Here is a 14,430-nt window from a genome sequence, read left to right as displayed (position 1 = left end):
AGGTATTGAGAAGCTGGCCCCTCGGGAAGGGGGCCATTTTCTTCTCTATCAACATTTTGCAGATCTTGAAGAACTCTCTCTAATTCCATGTCGTCAAACACATCATACTGCTCTTTGTTGCGTTTAATAATTTCAAAATTATTCCTAAATGTGCTTTCATTGTCGTTTGAAATGAGTTCCGTCTCTTCACTTCTCCATGGGAAGAAGAGCATTACGTGCTCCCTAAAATAATCTGATGGAGAAGAGTTTAGACTGAAGCGAACCCACCTAAGAATAAGGGCATGATTACGTCTTTTTACACTACCAGTCCCATCTAGCATTGGGTAACTTTGAGCAGCAACGTTATTTTCTTCATCTGCATCAAAGTCGATTGGTTCGTCATATTCTTCGTTTGACTGTTCCGATCGTGCATTTGGCTTGGAGAATTTGAACCAAGCCGCAAATTCCGCAAGACATAACGACTCTAGTTGTTCATGTCTTTGCACGTATCGATCAAGTAAGTTTCGCTCAAAAATATCTGTTGAGTTTTCGGGTAGCTGTTCTAATACTCTGTTAGATCGCACTATCCGGACCCTTTTATCTGGATGGCAAGTGTTTATAAAAATATTTCCTTCACTAGCCTCAGACATGTGTAGCCCTAAAATATTGTAAGCTGCTTCTTGGGCAGATATTTCTGTAGCGTTAATAAACTTGCTCCCTAAATGCTGCAATTTTCTTTTGACGGAAATATTTCCATGGGTCATTTCTGTCATTGCTTCTCGAAGCAGTTGCGACACACCACGGTTGGATTTGTTTATGTAGTTAATAATATAACTACAACAGGCGTAAGCATCTAGGATAAATTGAATATCCATGTTAGCTCTATGCAAGCCTAAAATATTTCTATTATAAGCATTCAGCAACCTATCAGAAAACTGACGTCGAAGAAATACTTGGGGCTTTTTTAAGCTAGAACGAATGGCGAACTTGTATTCCTCATATGAGATTTCAAGATGGCTGAGGAAATATTCAAAATTATTAAACATGGCCGATTCTTCTTCGGAAACAGTCTTTAAAAGCTCTTTAACTTTCTTAAATATTTCTTTATATTCTTCAACGTTGGTTTCGTTTTCTTCAAACGGATACAAAACCAGAGTTTCAGGCATTGGTGGGTATGGCATATTAAAACGGCAGAATTGTTGGCCTCGTAGTTCCCTTAAACATGAAGCGCTGTGCTTATGGCGCTGATATTGAATTACTTCTTGCAATTCAGGATCGTCCCCGCTGGCAGTAATAAACCGATCTATAAAGCTGGCGACTTCTTCGGCGTTATCGGGTCCTTCTAGTTTTGGGGCACCAGAAAACCAGTACATGCCATGAGAGTGCGGCGATCCTCTGTGCTGGAACTCGATCCTCCAATAATAATGGACCAGTCTTAACTCACCAAATATCTCTGAGCTTTTGAACAATTTCATTAATTGTCGGAACCTGTAGTCAAAGTACCGGGAGCATGTTACTGGGTCTGAGCGGATTAATCTAGCTTTTTCGGCGCTAGATAGAGCTGCCGCCTCCTCCTCGCTAATGTCTCTGTTATCCAATAAAAGAGATAGAATAACTAGCAGTTCGTTCCATTTAGATTCAGCAGCAGAGAGGGTTATGAAGAATGTTGGCAACCCAAATTGTCTAATCATGGCTATAACTTTCTTTTTTTCGGCCTCCCAGTGGGCTGGAGCTGAACGGAGGCCTTTTAAAATATGAAATCCATCATCATGCTGTACAAGACTGTCAACGAATGAATTATCCCTCACATTTGCAGCAGTTACGGTACCTGATTTTTTTCGTAGGGCAATGGAAATGGAACTTTGAATTCGCTGCATTTCATAAAACTTGTACATGTAAAGGACTTTGGGTACTATTGCGCAACGACGGTCGTAAAAACGAATTTGCGACCTAGCTTTTTTTGCATAGGTCGAATTCCCCTTAAATATTTCGCCGCAAGAAATAGTCGGGAAGGAAAGTTCTTCTGCGTCGTCGTCAAGGGTTAAGTTTGTTGGAATGCGGCCTTCCCCAGGGGCCATAGCAATACGCTGAAGTCCAGTATCGTCGTTTTCCAATAGGGTTTCATGACCTCCAGGATTTAAATCTCCTTCTTGTTGGTCATTTGACTGAGAATGAGAACGTTGACGAAGAAGCTGTTCTACAACTTCTCGGTCAGATTCATCTGCGATGAAAGGTATCTCTTCTTCAGCACCCATTTGATTGAGCCAATCACCGTCAAAGGATATGTTGTGCTTCCTGTAGAGCTCAGTGCTAACCAAATATCGCACAGCTTCAATGACCCGAGCGGGTCGAATAGTTTCGGTCATGAAATTATGGGAATATTCTAACTTTCTTTTCAGGTGAACCTGGATCACATGGGTCGAATCAAAGGTGCGCGGGAGTGCGCTTACAGTATCAGGTACTGAAATCGGAACATTGACTACAGCTCCTCTTATTCCGCATTGCCTCTCATATCCAAGGGATATAATGCGCATGAAAGGAATTCGAGGAGAGATAAGGCGCTCTTCAAGGCATGTCAAGTTTTTAAGGCATTCAGGTATCTCTGGAAAGTCGAAGCCATTCGAGAGACAAAGGGATGGTATCCTACCTTTGGAAACGCCTTGACGACATGTGCTACAAAATTGATATTTGCCGGACGGACTCGGAAACTTTCTACTTAAATAGAAGGCATTGTCTACACTAAGGTTGGGGTACTTAGAAGAAATAGTACGTATGTTCAAACCACTTACCTGAGATGGAAACCACGTTCCTCCACAGCACGTACAAAACTTTGTTGGTCCGTCCTTAATGTTACGTAGATATTGTTCCCTCGCAGTAGCTCGACTCCTCCGTCGCTGGCGTTCCCGTTGATCCTCTCGTTCATCCTCCGAAAGTTGTGCTCTTCCAGCAATATTGCGCTGTGACTGCCTTGAAGATTCCGCCTGTCGATTTTGTGAATTAGACCTATAAGTCAATAGTCGCTCCTCAGCCATTTCCTGAATTTGCTGCTCCCGAAGTCTCCTCTGAAGACGAGTTTCCCGATGATGCACTGTGTTGGTCCTTTGCTGCTGTGTCCTAGCGATGGGGTTGTTCCTTGTGATCCTGTGAGCTGCAGCATCCCGAACGCGTTCGGGTCCTCGATTCTCCTCGATCGATCTCCAGGTAGCATGGTCAGCAGTATTTTGCACCTGCTGTCGTCGTCGCTCCTCGGAATCCGACCTAGTGATTGCGTGCGCTGCAGTATTCTGCACTTGCTGTCGTCGTCGCTCTTCCGAATTCGACCTGACCCTGGCGTGGGCTGCAGCATCCCGAGCGCGTTCAGGTCTCCGATTCTCCTCGATCGATCTCCAGGTAGCATGGTCAGCAGTATTTTGCACCTGCTGTCGTCGTCGCTCCTCGGAATCCGACCTAGTGATTGCGTGCGCTGCAGTATTCTGCACTTGCTGTCGTCGTCGCTCTTCCGAATTCGACCTGACCCTGGCGTGGGCTGCAGCATCCCGAGCGCGTTCAGGTCCTCGATTCTCCTCGATCGATCTCCAGGTAGCATGGTCAGCAGTATTTTGCACCTGCTGTCGTCGTCGCTCCTCGGAATCCGACCTAGTGATTGCGTGCGCTGCAGTATTCTGCACTTGCTGTCGTCGTCGCTCTTCCGAATTCGACCTGACCCTGGCGTGGGCTGCAGCGTCCCGTGCGCGTTCGGGTCCTCGATTTTCCTCGATCGATCTCCAGGTAGCGCGATTGGCAGTATTCCTCAATCGTTCGCTGGCTCGAATCCTTTCACTTCTCCTTCTTTGAGAGCGAGCAGCGGAATTTTGCGAGCGAGCTACTTCTGCTACCTCTAAATTACTTGCGCGGGCCAAGGCAATGTGCCGCGCATTGCGGGTCCTTATTTCAGACGCATTTTGAGCATATTGGGATCGGCTTCGTCTAAGTGCAGCTTGGCGGCGCTGCTCTTGAGATAAAGAAGATACGCGCGGCATTCTCTTTATTTTGCTGTTAAAAATAAATGTATAAAGTAAGGGGTTATGATAAATATTATGATTACTTTTATAAAACCTTAAAAACCTCAGACAATTTCATAAATGCTTAAACTTGATTTAGTTTGCTAATTACACCAAAATCCCTTTGGTCTGAATTTGGGTGAAATATTTATTGTTGATGATATACATTCCACCTGAATTTCACCAGTAGATTTAATCAATTTAAGGGATAATTTTAATTATTTGATAAATTGTTTGAGGTTCAATAAAATTGATGAATCATGTTTTGCTTTATAAAAATACTTACCAAATGAAGAAAAGTATATTAATACTTTATTATTTTCAGTTTGCACACTTTTTCACTTTTTTTGGTTTTTTATTCACTTTTCACTTTTTATGGTTTTATGTTTACTTTTCACCTTATACTTTTTGGTGGGCTTTTATGTACTTTTCACTTTATACTTCCGGTGTAAAGATATTAACTGAGTATAAAACATACGCACAATAAAGAAATACTGGTATACGTTGTCACTCGGCAACTGTTTTTCACAGACTAATCCGGGGATTAGGATTACGAGTCAATATATAGGGTTAGATTATACCTGCTATCAACCTTCGGATAACCCTTTTGATGGCGACCAATGTCCGATTTTAGGGACAATTCTTAGGTGAATTAGGTAAACCGGATTGATTACCTACTTTAAGGATTGTGTAATAACTCAATTATTACCTGTTGTCTAGGTTCGTATCAACCTTATTGTGTTTATTTCTGTAATTTAAAATAGGAAAAACGGGTATACCTAGGTGGTCTACCTTAAAATTTGGACACGTGTACACCGGTTCCATTCGACACCTGACACCACCCCATTCAGCATAATAATAACCCTTTTGATGGCGACCAATGTCCGATTTTAGGGACAATTCTTAGGTGAATTAGGTAAACCGGATTAATTACCTACTTTAAGGATTGTGTAATAACTCCATTATTACCTGTTGTCTAGGTTCGTATCAACCTTATTGTGTTTATTTCTGTAATTTAAAATAGGAAAAACGGGTATACCTAGGTGGTCTACCTTAAAATTTGGACACGTGTACACCGGTTCCATTCGACACCTGACACCACCCCATTCAGCATAATAATATAGTCGATAGATTTTTTATAAAATATGATTCGTAATTCTGAAATGTTAAAATTCTATATCCCAGAGTAAAAGAGAATACGATCAAAGTCAACAAAGCAAAACATTTTATACAATAATTTCGTTATTTTTTGACCGTTTCTTTGACATTTATTTGATAGGGTCATCCGACTTTTATTAAATTGAATTGGAAATTCTTTAAAATAAAAAAAATTATATCCCGAATAGTATAAGATAATATGTCAAAAACACCAAAGCTATAATTTTCTATTCCTCGAAGCTGTTTAAATTTCCGATCGTTCCTATGGTGGCTGTATAATATAATCGTCCGATTATAATTAAAAACAAGAAAGGAAGTTAACTTCGGTCAGCCGAAGTTTATATACCCTTGCAGTTATAAGAAATAGTCAATGTTAGTAACATCATGTTAAATTTTTAAGGATTGTTGCTAGCTTCAGTGAGATAAAAATATTTCACGTACTCAGCCCCCACACCACGACAAGGTCACAATCCACGAGGGGGAAATTATTATCATTTATTTATATATATTTATACAATTTTTCAGAACTACGTAGATAAATAACATAAAATAAATAAATTAGGAATACCATAAAAATACAAATATACAATACGCTATACACAATTAGTTATTTTTCTAACCTTTTAACCTTACAAGCTATACTTAAAAAAAATTCCATCGTGGTGGCTATAGGGGGTCTCATAGGTAATGGCAAGAGCTGATGGAATTCGAGAATCTGAAAATATCCAATCAATTTGTGTTAATTGTTTCGTTGTGGGAGAATCATTGATTGAATAGAGGTTAAAGGCATTTAAATGTTCCTCCAGAATATCAGTCCCTGTGGATCTGCAAATATTAAAATCTCCTAATATTACTACTTTAGTATTATCCATTCTGCGCACCTTTTCGACGTCAGATTTAATTTCATTTCGAAATCTTGCAATGGGAAATCCGGGACTCCTATAAACAATTATAAATGACGTGTCAAGATAATTAAATGCAATCGATTGATACGTTGCCCTTGGATTTTGAGACTTCTTTGTCTCAAAAAGAAATACTACATTTTGCGAAATGTTTTGCTTAGCATAAATTAGTATTCCGTTCTTCCCAAGACCATTCAAACGATTGCTATCAATTCTTTTTATAATGTCGAAATCCCTTAAATTGTACTCTTCTTGTGGAAGAGTCCAGGTTTCAACAAAACATAAAAAGTTCGCAGAACAAATAATGTTGTCGTTGGCAACATCTTCGCGATGAGCGCGAAGAGATTCCACGTTGTGGTAATATAAAGAGATATCCTCATTTTCATTGACCAAAAATTCATATTGCGTAGTCAAAGCCTTTTCCCCTCTTAAACTTGCAAGTTCTTCTTGGACATTTGTAGCTCCAAAACTAGTTGGAGGGACAAAGTCTCCTAAAAGGAAAAGACCCGATGCGCTAGTTGCTCTGCTGCAACCTACGTAGAGCGGTGCTCGCTTAATGCCTCTTTTAAGATGCACTGCGACTTTGCTGTAGGTTGCTCCTTGGCTCTTATGGATGGTAATAGCCTCAGCAGGAACAACTGGAAATTGTTTTCTATCAATAGAGGAATGCGCCGAAGTCCCGCATTGGAATACTCGGGCTGTTTTATAAATTGGAGTCCAGTCTGGGTGATCATTTCCTCGAACTTTTGACCTAGCTATAGTACCGACAGTGGAATCTGTAAACTTAATCCACAGTCCAGTAACTAATAATGAGCCGTTAACTATACTGTTGTCAATTCGCATTAATTGACCAGTTGCCCCATTTACAAGTCCGTCATTTGTGTCAATATTGACGGTAACCATATATTTTGCTGTTGTCTTCAGGTGTAAAATATATGGTAGACCCTGAGTTTCAGCGGTCTTCATGTTTTGGGCACGTCTAAGAGTTGATTCTCGACTGTTTTCAGACATATTAGCTGCTTTAACTGTATCTACTGCAGTTGACACAAATTCTTCAGTCCTAATTTGGGCAAGCTTAAGGGAGTTGTAATCGTTTACCTCAGCATTAGAACCGAATAAATGAATTGCGTCGTCGGGAACATCGGTTACTGAAACAACTCTTGTCCTGAAAAGCTCAATATCAGCATCTGACATGTTGGCTTCAGACATATTATTCAAAGCCAAAGCAAAAGCGTGGTCGTCACGTTGCCGCATTATTTCCGTTAGCTCAAAAAACTTAAAATTATTCCAAAGGCTTGCTCCTGCCAGAACATTATAGGGATTGGATGCATCCCCTGCGAATATCCAACGATCTCCAACTGGGCTAAGCTGCTTTAGATCTCCAAACACTATTATAGACTTGCCTCCAAAACGTATATCTTGACTTCTAAAAATTTGACGAAGTCTTTGATCTAAGAATCCAAGCATTTTGGACCCGACCATCGAGATCTCATCTATAATAATTAATTGAATATCAATCAACTTGCAATGCATTGTATTTAAAGTGTCATTGCTTAAGGGTCTTAAGGGACCAGATGATTGATTAACAGGAAGGGAGAAAACTGAATGAAGCGTTAGTCCCCCAATCCCAAAAGCTGCTTTTCCAGTAGGAGCACAAAGTAAAACCTTTGCAGAATCTGTTGCCCCAGCAAGTTTATTTGCCCGCCAAGTTATAGACTGAAATATTGTCGAAATCAATCTGCTTTTTCCTACTCCGGCCCCTCCACCAACATATTCATAAAAAGTTTTTTTGGCTGCAACATTATGCATTACGTGTGCGTAATACTGGCGTTGTTTAAAGTTTAGAGACCGGGTAAGCGAGCAAAGGTTATCGTCAGATACCATCGGAGGAAGTCTTATAAGAGGAAGTTCGCCATCTTCTGGATTATTTGCAGCATTGTCATCTTGGAGTACATTAACGTTTTGTCCGACGTCGGGTACTGCCAAAGCCCTGAATTCTTCATCAAGGTATTGAGAAGCTGGCCCCTCGGGAAGGGGGCCATTTTCTTCTCTATCAACATTTTGCAGATCTTGAAGAACTCTCTCTAATTCCATGTCGTCAAACACATCATACTGCTCTTTGTTGCGTTTAATAATTTCAAAATTATTCCTAAATGTGCTTTCATTGTCGTTTGAAATGAGTTCCGTCTCTTCACTTCTCCATGGGAAGAAGAGCATTACGTGCTCCCTAAAATAATCTGATGGAGAAGAGTTTAGACTGAAGCGAACCCACCTAAGAATAAGGGCATGATTACGTCTTTTTACACTACCAGTCCCATCTAGCATTGGGTAACTTTGAGCAGCAACGTTATTTTCTTCATCTGCATCAAAGTCGATTGGTTCGTCATATTCTTCGTTTGACTGTTCCGATCGTGCATTTGGCTTGGAGAATTTGAACCAAGCCGCAAATTCCGCAAGACATAACGACTCTAGTTGTTCATGTCTTTGCACGTATCGATCAAGTAAGTTTCGCTCAAAAATATCTGTTGAGTTTTCGGGTAGCTGTTCTAATACTCTGTTAGATCGCACTATCCGGACCCTTTTATCTGGATGGCAAGTGTTTATAAAAATATTTCCTTCACTAGCCTCAGACATGTGTAGCCCTAAAATATTGTAAGCTGCTTCTTGGGCAGATATTTCTGTAGCGTTAATAAACTTGCTCCCTAAATGCTGCAATTTTCTTTTGACGGAAATATTTCCATGGGTCATTTCTGTCATTGCTTCTCGAAGCAGTTGCGACACACCACGGTTGGATTTGTTTATGTAGTTAATAATATAACTACAACAGGCGTAAGCATCTAGGATAAATTGAATATCCATGTTAGCTCTATGCAAGCCTAAAATATTTCTATTATAAGCATTCAGCAACCTATCAGAAAACTGACGTCGAAGAAATACTTGGGGCTTTTTTAAGCTAGAACGAATGGCGAACTTGTATTCCTCATATGAGATTTCAAGATGGCTGAGGAAATATTCAAAATTATTAAACATGGCCGATTCTTCTTCGGAAACAGTCTTTAAAAGCTCTTTAACTTTCTTAAATATTTCTTTATATTCTTCAACGTTGGTTTCGTTTTCTTCAAACGGATACAAAACCAGAGTTTCAGGCATTGGTGGGTATGGCATATTAAAACGGCAGAATTGTTGGCCTCGTAGTTCCCTTAAACATGAAGCGCTGTGCTTATGGCGCTGATATTGAATTACTTCTTGCAATTCAGGATCGTCCCCGCTGGCAGTAATAAACCGATCTATAAAGCTGGCGACTTCTTCGGCGTTATCGGGTCCTTCTAGTTTTGGGGCACCAGAAAACCAGTACATGCCATGAGAGTGCGGCGATCCTCTGTGCTGGAACTCGATCCTCCAATAATAATGGACCAGTCTTAACTCACCAAATATCTCTGAGCTTTTGAACAATTTCATTAATTGTCGGAACCTGTAGTCAAAGTACCGGGAGCATGTTACTGGGTCTGAGCGGATTAATCTAGCTTTTTCGGCGCTAGATAGAGCTGCCGCCTCCTCCTCGCTAATGTCTCTGTTATCCAATAAAAGAGATAGAATAACTAGCAGTTCGTTCCATTTAGATTCAGCAGCAGAGAGGGTTATGAAGAATGTTGGCAACCCAAATTGTCTAATCATGGCTATAACTTTCTTTTTTTCGGCCTCCCAGTGGGCTGGAGCTGAACGGAGGCCTTTTAAAATATGAAATCCATCATCATGCTGTACAAGACTGTCAACGAATGAATTATCCCTCACATTTGCAGCAGTTACGGTACCTGATTTTTTTCGTAGGGCAATGGAAATGGAACTTTGAATTCGCTGCATTTCATAAAACTTGTACATGTAAAGGACTTTGGGTACTATTGCGCAACGACGGTCGTAAAAACGAATTTGCGACCTAGCTTTTTTTGCATAGGTCGAATTCCCCTTAAATATTTCGCCGCAAGAAATAGTCGGGAAGGAAAGTTCTTCTGCGTCGTCGTCAAGGGTTAAGTTTGTTGGAATGCGGCCTTCCCCAGGGGCCATAGCAATACGCTGAAGTCCAGTATCGTCGTTTTCCAATAGGGTTTCATGACCTCCAGGATTTAAATCTCCTTCTTGTTGGTCATTTGACTGAGAATGAGAACGTTGACGAAGAAGCTGTTCTACAACTTCTCGGTCAGATTCATCTGCGATGAAAGGTATCTCTTCTTCAGCACCCATTTGATTGAGCCAATCACCGTCAAAGGATATGTTGTGCTTCCTGTAGAGCTCAGTGCTAACCAAATATCGCACAGCTTCAATGACCCGAGCGGGTCGAATAGTTTCGGTCATGAAATTATGGGAATATTCTAACTTTCTTTTCAGGTGAACCTGGATCACATGGGTCGAATCAAAGGTGCGCGGGAGTGCGCTTACAGTATCAGGTACTGAAATCGGAACATTGACTACAGCTCCTCTTATTCCGCATTGCCTCTCATATCCAAGGGATATAATGCGCATGAAAGGAATTCGAGGAGAGATAAGGCGCTCTTCAAGGCATGTCAAGTTTTTAAGGCATTCAGGTATCTCTGGAAAGTCGAAGCCATTCGAGAGACAAAGGGATGGTATCCTACCTTTGGAAACGCCTTGACGACATGTGCTACAAAATTGATATTTGCCGGACGGACTCGGAAACTTTCTACTTAAATAGAAGGCATTGTCTACACTAAGGTTGGGGTACTTAGAAGAAATAGTACGTATGTTCAAACCACTTACCTGAGATGGAAACCACGTTCCTCCACAGCACGTACAAAACTTTGTTGGTCCGTCCTTAATGTTACGTAGATATTGTTCCCTCGCAGTAGCTCGACTCCTCCGTCGCTGGCGTTCCCGTTGATCCTCTCGTTCATCCTCCGAAAGTTGTGCTCTTCCAGCAATATTGCGCTGTGACTGCCTTGAAGATTCCGCCTGTCGATTTTGTGAATTAGACCTATAAGTCAATAGTCGCTCCTCAGCCATTTCCTGAATTTGCTGCTCCCGAAGTCTCCTCTGAAGACGAGTTTCCCGATGATGCACTGTGTTGGTCCTTTGCTGCTGTGTCCTAGCGATGGGGTTGTTCCTTGTGATCCTGTGAGCTGCAGCATCCCGAACGCGTTCGGGTCCTCGATTCTCCTCGATCGATCTCCAGGTAGCATGGTCAGCAGTATTTTGCACCTGCTGTCGTCGTCGCTCCTCGGAATCCGACCTAGTGATTGCGTGCGCTGCAGTATTCTGCACTTGCTGTCGTCGTCGCTCTTCCGAATTCGACCTGACCCTGGCGTGGGCTGCAGCATCCCGAGCGCGTTCAGGTCTCCGATTCTCCTCGATCGATCTCCAGGTAGCATGGTCAGCAGTATTTTGCACCTGCTGTCGTCGTCGCTCCTCGGAATCCGACCTAGTGATTGCGTGCGCTGCAGTATTCTGCACTTGCTGTCGTCGTCGCTCTTCCGAATTCGACCTGACCCTGGCGTGGGCTGCAGCATCCCGAGCGCGTTCAGGTCCTCGATTCTCCTCGATCGATCTCCAGGTAGCATGGTCAGCAGTATTTTGCACCTGCTGTCGTCGTCGCTCCTCGGAATCCGACCTAGTGATTGCGTGCGCTGCAGTATTCTGCACTTGCTGTCGTCGTCGCTCTTCCGAATTCGACCTGACCCTGGCGTGGGCTGCAGCGTCCCGTGCGCGTTCGGGTCCTCGATTTTCCTCGATCGATCTCCAGGTAGCGCGATTGGCAGTATTCCTCAATCGTTCGCTGGCTCGAATCCTTTCACTTCTCCTTCTTTGAGAGCGAGCAGCGGAATTTTGCGAGCGAGCTACTTCTGCTACCTCTAAATTACTTGCGCGGGCCAAGGCAATGTGCCGCGCATTGCGGGTCCTTATTTCAGACGCATTTTGAGCATATTGGGATCGGCTTCGTCTAAGTGCAGCTTGGCGGCGCTGCTCTTGAGATAAAGAAGATACGCGCGGCATTCTCTTTATTTTGCTGTTAAAAATAAATGTATAAAGTAAGGGGTTATGATAAATATTATGATTACTTTTATAAAACCTTAAAAACCTCAGACAATTTCATAAATGCTTAAACTTGATTTAGTTTGCTAATTACACCAAAATCCCTTTGGTCTGAATTTGGGTGAAATATTTATTGTTGATGATATACATTCCACCTGAATTTCACCAGTAGATTTAATCAATTTAAGGGATAATTTTAATTATTTGATAAATTGTTTGAGGTTCAATAAAATTGATGAATCATGTTTTGCTTTATAAAAATACTTACCAAATGAAGAAAAGTATATTAATACTTTATTATTTTCAGTTTGCACACTTTTTCACTTTTTTTGGTTTTTTATTCACTTTTCACTTTTTATGGTTTTATGTTTACTTTTCACCTTATACTTTTTGGTGGGCTTTTATGTACTTTTCACTTTATACTTCCGGTGTAAAGATATTAACTGAGTATAAAACATACGCACAATAAAGAAATACTGGTATACGTTGTCACTCGGCAACTGTTTTTCACAGACTAATCCGGGGATTAGGATTACGAGTCAATATATAGGGTTAGATTATACCTGCTATCAACCTTCGGATAACCCTTTTGATGGCGACCAATGTCCGATTTTAGGGACAATTCTTAGGTGAATTAGGTAAACCGGATTGATTACCTACTTTAAGGATTGTGTAATAACTCAATTATTACCTGTTGTCTAGGTTCGTATCAACCTTATTGTGTTTATTTCTGTAATTTAAAATAGGAAAAACGGGTATACCTAGGTGGTCTACCTTAAAATTTGGACACGTGTACACCGGTTCCATTCGACACCTGACACCACCCCATTCAGCATAATAATAACCCTTTTGATGGCGACCAATGTCCGATTTTAGGGACAATTCTTAGGTGAATTAGGTAAACCGGATTAATTACCTACTTTAAGGATTGTGTAATAACTCCATTATTACCTGTTGTCTAGGTTCGTATCAACCTTATTGTGTTTATTTCTGTAATTTAAAATAGGAAAAACGGGTATACCTAGGTGGTCTACCTTAAAATTTGGACACGTGTACACCGGTTCCATTCGACACCTGACACCACCCCATTCAGCATAATAATATAGTCGATAGATTTTTTATAAAATATGATTCGTAATTCTGAAATGTTAAAATTCTATATCCCAGAGTAAAAGAGAATACGATCAAAGTCAACAAAGCAAAACATTTTATACAATAATTTCGTTATTTTTTGACCGTTTCTTTGACATTTATTTGATAGGGTCATCCGACTTTTATTAAATTGAATTGGAAATTCTTTAAAATAAAAAAAATTATATCCCGAATAGTATAAGATAATATGTCAAAAACACCAAAGCTATAATTTTCTATTCCTCGAAGCTGTTTAAATTTCCGATCGTTCCTATGGTGGCTGTATAATATAATCGTCCGATTATAATTAAAAAAAAAAATGAATTCAAAATTCTGGATTATATAAAAAAAGTGTCATATCCCGGAGTAGAAGAGGATACAATAAAAACCAACGAAGCTATAATTTGTTTCCTATTAATGTCATATTTATTTTCCGTTCGTTCCTATGGCAGCTATATGATATAGTGATCCGATTTAAAAAAAAAAAAAATTCGAAATTCAGAAATTTAAAAAGAAAAATACTCCCAAGAGTAGAAGGTAATATTTCAAAAAACATCGGAGCTATAATTTTTTTTCCGTTTTTTTCCGTTTTTTTTTCGATCCTTCCTATGGGAGCTATAAGATATAGTTGTCCGATCCGGTTGGTTCCGACATATATACTACCTGCAATAGAAATACGACTTTTACGAAAGTTTCATCCCGATAGCTTTAAAACTGAGAGACTAGTTTGCGTAGAAACGGACGGACAGACGGACGGACAGACGGACGGACAGACGGACGGACAGACGGACATGGCTAGATCGACTCGTCTAGTGATGCTGATCAAGAATATATATACTTTATGGGGTCGGAAACGTCTCCTTCACTGCGTTGCAAACTTCTGACTGAAATCATAATACCCTCTGCAAGGGTATAAAAAAAATGAATTCAAAATTCTGGATTATATAAAAAAAGTGTCATATCCCGGAGTAGAAGAGGATACAATAAAAACCAACGAAGCTATAATTTGTTTCCTATTAATGTCATATTTATTTTCCGTTCGTTCCTATGGCAGCTATATGATATAGTGATCCGATTTAAAAAAAAAAAAATTCGAAATTCAGAAATTTAAAAAGAAAAATACTCCCAAGAGTAGAAGGTAATATTTCAAAAAACATCGGAGCTATAATTTTTTTTCC

At 40.5% G+C, this 14,430-nt stretch overlaps 2 protein-coding genes across 2 annotated transcripts; both read right to left on the bottom strand.

Moving 5' to 3' along the window:
• Window positions 1-2,176: 2,176 nt before the first annotated feature.
• On the bottom strand, window positions 2,177-3,998 carry LOC123003319 (trichohyalin-like). The gene is made up of 2 exons (XM_044395513.1): window positions 2,769-3,998; window positions 2,177-2,308 (listed from the first exon to the last, which is right to left on the bottom strand). Exons 1-2 carry the CDS (start codon window positions 3,996-3,998, stop codon window positions 2,177-2,179), a joined length of 1,362 nt encoding a protein of 453 aa, XP_044251448.1.
• Window positions 3,999-10,260: 6,262 nt separating this feature from the next.
• On the bottom strand, window positions 10,261-12,082 carry LOC123003321 (trichohyalin-like). Its single transcript, XM_044395515.1, has 2 exons — window positions 10,853-12,082; window positions 10,261-10,392 (listed from the first exon to the last, which is right to left on the bottom strand). Exons 1-2 carry the CDS (start codon window positions 12,080-12,082, stop codon window positions 10,261-10,263), a joined length of 1,362 nt encoding a protein of 453 aa, XP_044251450.1.
• Between the last annotated feature and the right edge of the window lie 2,348 nt (window positions 12,083-14,430).

The sequence above is a fragment of the Drosophila takahashii genome, chromosome 3R (genome assembly GCF_030179915.1).
Source record: "Drosophila takahashii strain IR98-3 E-12201 chromosome 3R, DtakHiC1v2, whole genome shotgun sequence".
Lineage (NCBI taxonomy): Eukaryota > Metazoa > Arthropoda > Insecta > Diptera > Drosophilidae > Drosophila > Drosophila takahashii.
The sequence above is the reverse complement of the archived record's forward strand: the minus strand, read 5'-3'. Positions and strand labels throughout refer to the sequence as shown.

Coding starts and splice junctions, on each gene's coding strand:
- LOC123003319 (XM_044395513.1), bottom strand. CDS start 3,998: ATGCCGCGCGTATCTTCTTTATCTCAAGAGCAGCGCCGCCAAGCTGCA. Junction 2,309..2,768: donor GAACGTGGTTTCCATCTCAG/GTAAGTGGTTTG, acceptor GGGTCATTGAAG/CTGTGCGATATTTGGTTAGC.
- LOC123003321 (XM_044395515.1), bottom strand. CDS start 12,082: ATGCCGCGCGTATCTTCTTTATCTCAAGAGCAGCGCCGCCAAGCTGCA. Junction 10,393..10,852: donor GAACGTGGTTTCCATCTCAG/GTAAGTGGTTTG, acceptor GGGTCATTGAAG/CTGTGCGATATTTGGTTAGC.